General features: G+C 52.3%; 2 protein-coding genes across 3 annotated transcripts in view; both read right to left on the bottom strand.

Moving 5' to 3' along the window:
- pgap6 (post-glycosylphosphatidylinositol attachment to proteins 6) overlaps positions 1-2,703 on the bottom strand; it is a 7,843-nt gene extending 5,140 nt beyond the window's left edge. For both annotated transcript variants that reach the window (XM_068340170.1, XM_068340171.1), the window contains exons 1-5: positions 2,516-2,703; positions 1,501-1,678; positions 1,217-1,418; positions 845-972; positions 509-771 (exon numbers count right to left, since the gene is read on the bottom strand). In XM_068340170.1, the coding sequence (XP_068196271.1) occupies positions 509-771; positions 845-972; positions 1,217-1,418; positions 1,501-1,678; positions 2,516-2,579 (835 nt within the window). In that variant the 5' untranslated portion in view covers positions 2,580-2,703. The remainder of the gene's footprint in view (positions 1-508; positions 772-844; positions 973-1,216; positions 1,419-1,500; positions 1,679-2,515) is intronic.
- A 286-nt stretch (positions 2,704-2,989) lies between these two features.
- LOC137612581 (leucine rich adaptor protein 1-like) lies at positions 2,990-5,429 on the bottom strand. The gene is made up of 3 exons (XM_068341176.1): positions 4,993-5,429; positions 4,209-4,396; positions 2,990-4,127 (listed from the first exon to the last, which is right to left on the bottom strand). Exons 1-3 carry the CDS (start codon positions 5,200-5,202, stop codon positions 3,617-3,619), a joined length of 909 nt encoding a protein of 302 aa, XP_068197277.1. The 5' UTR covers positions 5,203-5,429; the 3' UTR covers positions 2,990-3,616.
- Positions 5,430-10,000: the final 4,571 nt, after the last annotated feature.

Raw genomic sequence — 10,000 nt, 5'->3', positions numbered from 1 at the left:
TCTCAGGCGTCTCACCTGTGTACTTTGAGGCGTCTCACCTGTGTCTCAGGCGTGTCACCTGTGTCTCAGGCGTGTCACCTGTGTCTCAGGCGTGTCACCTGTGTCTCAGGCGTGTCACCTGTGTCTCAGGCGTGTCACCTGTCTGTCAGGCGTCTCACCTGTGTCTCAGGCGTCTCACCTGTGTCTCAGGCGTCTCACCTGTGTCTCAGGCGTCTCACCTGTGTACTTTGAGGCGTCTCACCTGTGTCTCAGGCGTCTCACCTGTGTACTTTGAGGCGTCTCACCTGTGTGTCAGGCGTCTCACCTGTGTGTCAGGCGTCTCACCTGTGTCTCAGGCGTCTCACCTGTCTCAGGCGTCTCACCTGTGTACTTTGAGGCGTGTCACCTGTGTCTCAGGCGTCTCACCTGTGTCTCAGGCGTCTCACCTGTGTACTTTGAGGCGTGTCACCTGTGTCTCAGGCGTGTCACCTGTGTCTCAGGCGTGTCACCTGTGTCTCAGGTGTCTCACCTGTGTAGTTGGCGGTCACGCTGAAGGCGGCGGTCCCGTTGCCGCTGCTCTCCACGCTCACACGTAACCAGGCATCCCACGGTGGGGCGGCAACTTCAGCGGAGCAGCCAATCCCTGAGCAGCTCACGCTCACTGGCTCCTCCTGCAGGGAGGCGGAGCCTAACCGGAGGACCAGGGAACAGTTCCCCACGCCAACGCCGTCCCCCGACCAACAGTCAGACACGGAGACGGAGAGGGAAGAGGTGAATTCTGGGACGAACAGCCTGAGGAGAGACGCCTGAGGTCAGGTGACTGTGGGGGAGGGGGAGGAGCAGAGGGGGGGTGATGACATCATACTTTAGGCGTGCAGGGCTGTCGGGGGCGGCGGTCTGCTGGAGGGTCACGCCCTGCTGTAAGGTGGGCGTGTCCACGGCTCTCCTGATGGACAGCTGAGGCTGGAAGAAGTAGGAGCAGGAGGGGAAGCCCTGGGGGGGCAGACGACACACGGTTAAAACCATCTGATGAACACGTTTAAACACACGGGAACGATGTGGCTGCTCCGGTGGAACCGGTCGGGTCACGCCAGCTCAGAGAGAACACGCTTCATCACACGCAAACACAGACTGATGGGATGGCAGACAGATCTGAACACAGTTCAACCAGAGTAACAGAATCAAATCAGAGGAAGACCCCCCCAGACTGAAGCAGTAAAGAACAAACGCTTCACACCTTTTGCTCGATGCGCCCGTCGTCTTCAGGGAGGTGGGCGGCGACAAACCAAACCCCCGCAGCAGGATTGGACAGGTTGAAGGAGGTGGAGCCTTGTGATGTCACAGGGAGGGTCAGAGACAGACTGGGGGTGTAGAGTGTGTTGTTGGGGAACCTGGACCCCGTGGGGTTGATGACTGGGGGGGCCCCCCATCGAATGTGGCTGCACAGACAGGAAGAGAGACAGGATGTGAGGTCACACCAGAGGAAGCGACCCCCCCCGCCCCTGGCGGTCCACAGCTCACATGGTGACGTTGTGCCGCCCGCAGTCGAAGGCGTGGCCTTTGGTGACGGTGAACAGCCAGCGGGCGACGGCCGTCTCCTCCGGGACGTGGAACCTCTGCAGCCTCACGTTGCCGTACCAACCGTACTTGGACAGCTTCTGGGCCGGTTTGGACGAGAGCTCCGAGACAAACGTCACGTCTGTGGGGGGAGGACGAGTCCAAACACACGTTAAAACAGACTGAATTCACGTTAAACCAGGAGGACGTGTGGTCGCGTCCCAAAACCTGGACGCTCAGAAAAATGTTTCACACAAACGAGGCGTTTGGACAACGTAGGGCAGGTGTCAGGCCTCGAAAACACGCCGATTTCAACCTCACCTCATTAACAAACCCAGTGAACCCTCTAACCCACTGATCCTGTGATGTCACGCGTTTACCATAAATGATAAGTTATAAATAAATACTACAGTCAATAATGTTTGGCTGCATGTGAATCTGCTTTGTCTCAGCTATAAACCAGTGACATCATTCTTCTACCTCTGTGTGGATGAACTTTGACCCCATCAGTGTTTATGAATCCAGGTAGTTGTTAACGGTGTTCAAATCCATGCCTGGTTATATTTATATTATATATTTATATTAATATTTATATTAATAAATATATGGATTTATATGGATACTTATATTAATATTCATGTCAGTACCTGTATATAACTACATTAATGTGTGTTCGTGTTGCTATCTGACCAACACACGGGTGTTCACCGGAAAAAGTTCTCCTTCGTCTCTCAATGAAGCAGGAAGAAAAAAATGACCAGAATCTGGATCCGAACCGAAACCGATTCCAGTTTAATGTCTGAGATGGTAGAGGGTAAACAAACAAACAAACAAACAAACAAACAAACATTAAACGTCACTGCGGGTTCCGGTTCCGTCGTTAGCCTCTACGGAGGAAACTGTTGTGTTGATTAGTAAACAAGCTAGCAGCGGTGTCCCGGACTTCCGGGACTCGGTCCCCGGTACCGGAGACTCTTACCGTCCGCTCCGCTCCAAACCGTCAGGGCGACGAACAGGAGACCGCGGAGAAAACCGGTTTCCATGGTTCCTGCTCCGGTTTGTGGACCATTACCCCGTCCCTCCTCCTACCGGACGGACACACACACCGTCACCCGCCGCTACCTACGCGTCCTACCTGCTGCGTCTTCTTCATGTCACACAGCGGCAACAAACTGGCTCAGTGGCGCCTTACCGCCATCTACAGGCTGAGTAGCGGAACTGCAGGAAACTGCGGTCTGAATTCATCCTCTCTGCGGGTTGTTAAGGGATTAAAAATACTTTCTTTAAATTAAGTGTCAGAAAATTTGTTCTATTTTTATGACATGGATTTTATATTTATAATTATGGTAGGTTTTGTGACAGTGCTCCTCATATTTAGGTCATACCTAAATGTTTTTTGTAACTAAACTTGGTCTGAAAAAATATTCTGAGAGATGTTGACATGATGCTTTTATTCATTTAATCCAAAATAACCCCTTTAATTTGAAGGAATCTGCTGTATGAATAGGCACCAAGACTGGGGAGAAACTTGGGAGGATTGGGGTTATCCAATACACAAATACAAACACATGTCCTCTTCGTTATAATCAAGAAATATATTAAGATTTTTATTCCATAACAATTTTTTCATCATTTCTTCATGATTTTGATGGGGCGTGATGATGTGGGGACTATGCAGAAGGTTGCCATTTTTGTCTCATAAATACAATAAGTTATAAAATTGAGTGCAATCAAAAGATGAAACAAAGAAATCCCGCTGAAAAAAAATCCGCACCCAATGCTAAAAGCATAAAACTTAAGACCCAGAACATTTACCTGACAGGGTCGTGACATCTCTAGATATAACTTTTTAAGAGACTCCTTCATGTTGCTAAATTCCTTCATATCATGTCATTTTTTTTATTCATAATTTTTAAGAATTCCCTCCATAAAAAGAAAAAAGTCCAACTCCAAACCAGCCAGAGCAGCCAGAGAACGAAGAGCAACACGTTCATTCAGCTCATCATGACCGGTAATCCGCGTTCCGGAGTGTTGCTGGTTTTAAACCAGTGTCACACGTTTAAATGGTGCCCATGTGAGCTCATACAGGCATGACATCATCGTGTGCGTCCACCCAGCACCACTGAGTGTCGTAGGCGAACAGCAACCCCTGTCTGTGCGGCTCGCCGGCCCCCGGCGCCTCTGAGTCGATCCGATTGGCCCTGAGATGCTCCTGGGAGCTGAGCATCTCCTCTGATTGGCTGCTGAGGGCGGGGGCGGGGGCGTCTCTGGCTTCTCTCCTGGACCTTCCTGACCTCATCAGAGCTCTAAAGATGACGTCAGAGTGCGGCCTGCCCGGGGGGGCCTCCGCACACGTGTCTCTCCACTGGGGTTTGGGTCCATCAGCACCCCGCCTCCAGCGGGCGGGGCTGGACCAGGTGCGATGGAGCCGTCCTGCAGTGAAACGAGTGGCTCCAGGGTTGGGGGCCGGTGGGCTGGGGGGTTCCGTGGACTCCTGGCTGCTTGTGTTTAAAGCACAGTGGACCGTGTAGGGTGGGGGGTCTGCAAACTCCTCCCCAATGGATTCGGTGAACGACGGCGTCTGGCTGACTCTGTGGAGCAACACCAGAAACACTGAACCCCCACAGACGCTTCACTGCATCTTTGCGGCCCCCGGGGGGCCCCTGCCGTACCTGCCGGGGGACGTGAGGCCCCGCTGCTCCTCCGCGGCGCCCAGGCTGCTCAGGCTGCCCGTCCAGCTGCTGCGGGGGCTGTTGAGGGCGCTGGCGTCCTCCTCCAGGGCCCAGCGCAGAGCCTCCATGCCCTCGTTCAGGGCCAGCAGCTGCAGCAGGATCCTCACGTCTGCAGAGCGCAGCAGCCTCTGGGGGGGGGACAGGGGTGAGGGAGGAAAGGAAGGGACACCCCCACCTCAGGATGAACATAGGGCATCCAGCCAGGATTAGACACAGCTGTGATGTGAGACTATTGGTTACTTTCCATTGAGGAGGAACTTTGTGTTTAAACACGTTTCTGTTTCACTGACGGGTGAACAAAGTATTTAGATCCTGATTCCTGTTTCCAAACTGCTGGAAACTCCTCTCTAATCTACTAATCTACTAATCTAATCTACTAATCTAATCTACTAATCTAATCTACTAATCTAATCTACTAATCTAATCTACTAATCTAATCTGATCTGAATGATCCTGCCAGCTGTGGGGGATCGTTCCTGCTCCCTCAGGTGTGGTGGGGTCACGTGACACAGAGTAAACCGTGAGAACGAGGAGGCCCGAATAGACGCGACGCTTCCATTCAGAGGAAAAATGTCCACGGAGCGTGGAACCGGTTCCACCGGTTACGGTAACGTCTGACGCGCCGGTCCGGACGCGGCGCGGCGCCCGGTACCGAATCAGACGGGGGGAGACCCCCCCTGAGAGCAGACACACACCTGATGATCTGACATGAGAACATGTTTACCATCTCCCGCCTCAAGGTGTTCAGTCTGTCCGTCAGGCTGCCGCTGGCGGCGGCGCCGCGCCGCGCCGCGTCCGCCGCGTCCGCCGCGTCGGTCCTCCAGCCCCCCTCCGGGTCCGCGCCATCCCGGATCCACTCCAGAAGACTCTCCGGGGTCTTCCTGCCCACCTTCGTCTCCAGCTCCCTCAGGTCCGGGAGGATCTCCTCCTCCATCGCGGCGCTCCGGTCTCCGGTCTCCGGTACCGGGATCACGGATGGAGCGGAACGGGCGTGTAAAGTGACCCTGCTCCTGTTTCAGACGTCAGAGCCCTCTGCCCCCCCCCGGTGAGGGGAAACTTCACGACCACCCGCCGCGTTCCCGAACCGTCCCCGGTAAACCGTGAAAGCGCTGGAAGGGAGGCGGCGGCTCCGGTGTGTCGGTAACAATGGAGGGACTTCCGCACCGGCTGTCGGGCGCGCGGGCGTGCGGGACACCTGAGTCATCAGTGACGTCACGTTTACCGGTCTGAACCACCGCGGAACCACCTGGATTCTGTAGGTTACCATGGTAACGATCTTTAAACCGTCTGAGATAATAAACGACAACGATTTAAGGAGCAAAAAGTATAAATGTGTGTGTGTGTGTGTGTGTGTGTGTGTGTGTGTGTGTGTGTGTGTGTGTGTGTGTGCGTGCGTGTGCGTGTGCGTGTGTGTGTGTGTGTGTGTGTGTGTAGGTGTGTGTGTGTGTGTGTGTGTGTGTGTGTGTGTAGGTGTGTGTGTGTGTGTGTGTGTGTGTGTGTGTGTGTGTGTGTGTAGGTGTGTGTGTGTGTGTGTGTGTGTGTGTGTGTGTGTGTGTGTGTGTGTGTGTGTGTGTGTGTGTGTGTGTTAATAACAGGAGCAGCTGCTCAGCCCCCCTCAGGTGTTTTACTCATCCTGACCCGTTGTGAAGCTGGATGGAGGAGCAGCTTCTGTTTCCTCACGTCTGAAGCTGATATTAAAACAGAACGCATGACCTTGACCTGAGGATGAAGGTCATGAAGGTTCAATGGACGTCAGAACTCACCACCAAACCGTGACGTTCAGAAAAGTTTTAAAGTGTTTAACTAAAGAAGTTTTTCCAACACAAAAATACACATTATAAATTCACAAGAGAAGGATTATCTTAGTTTAACATAATTCCGTTAATATTGGTGTAATAATTCACGTATTGAAGCTTTTATCTGTTGGTAGTTCTGGGTGGATGCAGTACCACAGATCAACACTAGAGGGCGACAGACCTTTTGACCGCTACAGCTCTGGCCGGCTGAGTTTCCCTCCTGGCAGATTTCTAGCACAGATTTGAACTATCCAGGAACATTTGGATCATTATTTTTATAATTTTTAGAATCTTTATAATCTCACTGTGCTGTCATACGCCGTTGTGTGTTGGGGTGGGGGGGCCAGGAAAAGAGATATGGACCGTCTGAACAGACTCATCCCCAGAGCGGGCTCAGTGGTCGGGCTGAGCCTGGACTCTGTGGAGACAGTTCTGGGGAGCAGGACCATGTCTAAAGTCAGGGCCATCATGAACACCAGCCCCCCCCCCCTACACACCACCTTCTCCCAGCAGAGGAGCACCTTCAGGGACAGACTGCTGTCACACAGCGCCTCCACAGAGAGGCTGAGGTCCTCCTTCGTGCCATCAGGGGGTACAATGACTCTCTCAGGAGGAGCGGGGGGGGGGGGAGGTCAGCACGGGGTTAAATGGATTTAATTTAATTTAATTTAAATTTAATTTTATACTGTTTATATTTTAGTTATAGTTTAGTATATAAGTCCTGTTAGTGCTGCATGTGTCTGTTAGTGTAATGTCTGTCCTGTGGTGTGTCCTGTCTGTCTGTCTGTCTGTCTGTCTGTCTGTCTGTCTGTCTGTCTGTCTGTCTGTCTGTCTGTCTGTCTGTCTGTCTGTCTGTCTGTCTGTCTGTCTGTCTGTCTGTCTGTCTGTCTGTCTGTCTGTCTGTCTGTCTGTCTGTCTGTCTGTCTGGGTTAGGGTTAGGGTTAGGGTTAGGGTTAGGGGTATCTCTGGAGCCCCCTGCAGCTTGTGACTGACTCCATCCAGACCGGGGGCCTGCAGATGGCAGCAGACGTTCAGCACGGAGCCTCAGCGCTGATTTCAGGATCTCTGGGAAACCCCCGTGTGGGACCACAGACCAGGTTTTACCACCGGGGGCCCTTTGACCCACGTGAGGTCACCCCTCTGCTCAGGGCTCTGACAATAGGTCTTGTTGGAATTATATCTTTTTATAATTATATCTTTTTATGTTATGTTGGAATTATATCTTTTTATGTTATGTTGGAATTATATCTTTTTATGTGGAAAGTTACTGAGCTTAAAGTTCATCTTAGGTCACATCACGTGACAGTTAGAACTGCTGACTTATGCTAATTGCTTGCACAGCTAGTCGAGCAGAAACTCTTGCAAGGCCGTCTTCCTCTTTCTTCTCTGATAATTGTTGTATATCTTCTTAGATAATTGGCGTATAGCTACGATAGTTTTCATGACCTGTCTGCTTATCACCTCTTGCCAGGCCGTCTGCAAGGCCGTCTTCCTCTTTCTTCTCAGATAATTGGGGCATCATGACATCACCTGAATGTAACCCACTGTCTTGCCTGCTATCTTGCAGCTGTTGTGATACCAGGTGAACCCCGCCTTCTGATGTGCATAAAATCCATGTGCTGCAAGTGCATCCTCGCACTCTGCAGGGAGTAATCTTCCATGAGACAAAGTGCCGAGAATATTCTCTTTGCAATTGAAAAATAAACTTTGAAGCTTCGACATTTCACTGAGTGTTTTGTTTATTTAACTCTGTTCAGAAATTGTCCACAACCAAGAGAAAACGAACACGAAGCTGGAGGACCAAGGGTCTTTAGGACCATATTATTTGGCTCCACTTCAACAGTCTCCTGTCATCTCACAGCGAGTCCCGTTAGGTGTGTGACTGAGTTCACGGGTCCGGTCTCCTGCTGGGGGGGTCCATGATGTCATCCATGATGTCATCAGGGTTTGGACAGAGAGGTCAGGATGATGAACGGGTCAGAAACCCAAACCCAGTGTGTGTGTGTGTGTGTGTGTGTGTGTGTGTGTGTGTGTGTGTGTGTGTGTGTGTGTGTGTGTGTGTGTGTGTGTGTGTGTGTGTGTGTGTGTGTGTGTGTGTGTGTATTACCCCGACACCAGCAGGGGTTCTCAGGGCCAGCCCCGAGTCAGGGTTCCAGGGGGTACCAGGGATCATAAAGACGTTTCAGGCTGCATAAATGAAGCCTTTTACGAGCTGGGGGGTCGGGGGTGGGGGGTTACGACTTCCAGATTGGGGGGAATCATAAACTTGTGCCAACATTAACGAACGGTGTCACTGGAAGGCCGGCAGCTTCTTCCGGTGGGGTTCGTGTGATTCATTAGAAAAGAGAAACAGGAAGTGGCTCTGGTTTAGGAACCGCCCCCTTCAGGTTCTCACCCAATCACCTGGAAGACGAGGATTTAAATGATCCTGAAGACGAGCAGAGATCCCAGCATTCTGCTCAACCCCCCCCCGGGGAAGCAGCAGTGTGTGTGTGTGTGTGTGCAACAGGTCAAAGGTCACAAAAACAGCCTAACAACTGAGGTCAGAGGGGCAGGAAGTCCTTCTGGGTCACATATACTCATAAAGCGCTCAGCAGAGACAGCGAATCAGGGAAGGCGCATCCCTGTAGGTCCGCCCCCTTCATTTAGGTCAGCGGTGCATTCAGGCTCTCCAGGAAAATACAGTAACCTGTGTGGTCTGAGACGACTGTAGAAACAAGAGAATTCAGGTGGTGGTCAGGAGACAAAACATGAAATCATGTTAGCTGAATACGTTAGCTTAGCACTGTACTATGTTAGCCTAGCACGTAGCGCCGTGGATTCCAGCGACTTCCTGTTCTGGGGGGCGAAGACATTTTTATTCTCCTGTTTGATGCGTTTAAAGGCGTTCGTTCCTCCCAGCAGCTGTTTCCACTCAACCTGCAGTGAGATTAAATGTTCACGCAGCACTAACGGGTCTCATGTGTCAAGGGGCCGTCTGGGGGCCCGTCTGGGGGCCCCTCACATCCTGTAACTGTGTTTATTCAAACCGTGACATCACGCGCCGATGGCGGCGCTGAGGAGACGCGTCGGTCCTGAGTCTACGGCGAGGAGCCGCAGCAACGCCGACGAGCCAGATCCAGTGTGGATAGGGAAGCTGGAGCCAGTGTCAGGGGCCACGGGGGCCACGGGGGCCACGGGGGCCACAAGGGCCCTAAGCACATTAACATTCCTGAATAAACGGAGACGATAAACAGGATTTTCCTCCCGGGGCCCAGGAGAGCGTTCAGCCAGCGCTCTGGCATCTGGTTTGCCCCACCCCCACCCCCACCCCCACCTGATCCGCCTGAAAACACCCCAGGAAGGAGTTCTGAGATTATCAACCTCATTTCTAGACCGTCAGTTTCTCTCTGTTACCGCCGGGTTCACCAGATTGTAATCAGATTACAGGATAATCTGGAGGATCTCCTCTACAGTTTACTTCCTGTTCCTGTCCAAACAGGAAGTAAAACAAACAGGAAGTGGTTCTGGGCTGAAGAACAGCTGCAGAAATACTGCAATACACAGTAACCAGGAGCTGCCCCCCCCAGTGAACCATACATCCCTGATGCTGCAGGTCAGCGGCTCCACACACACACACACACACACACACACACACACACACACACACACTGAATTATGGCTGCGCCTGATTGGGTGATTTGTCTCCTGCTCTGTGAGGGCGGAGGTAGCCGATCCCCCCCCAGGGAAGATGATCCGTTCCCTGAAAGGTCACGACCCCAAGAGAAGGGTGGGCAGCTCTGGCCCCACCCCAGAGGAAACAGGTTCTGGTACCAGAGAGTCAACCACATAGAACCTGACCCCCCCCCCGTTTCCACGGTTACCGGAAAACAGCTGAAGCTGTGTGGAGGAGTAGTGGTGTTTCATCACCAGCATCATCTCTTGGGGGGGGGCTGA

The sequence above is a fragment of the Antennarius striatus genome, chromosome 18 (genome assembly GCF_040054535.1).
Source record: "Antennarius striatus isolate MH-2024 chromosome 18, ASM4005453v1, whole genome shotgun sequence".
Classification (NCBI taxonomy): Eukaryota; Metazoa; Chordata; class Actinopteri; order Lophiiformes; family Antennariidae; genus Antennarius; species Antennarius striatus.
Note: the sequence above shows the minus strand (reverse complement) of the source record. Positions and strands in the feature narration are given on the sequence as shown.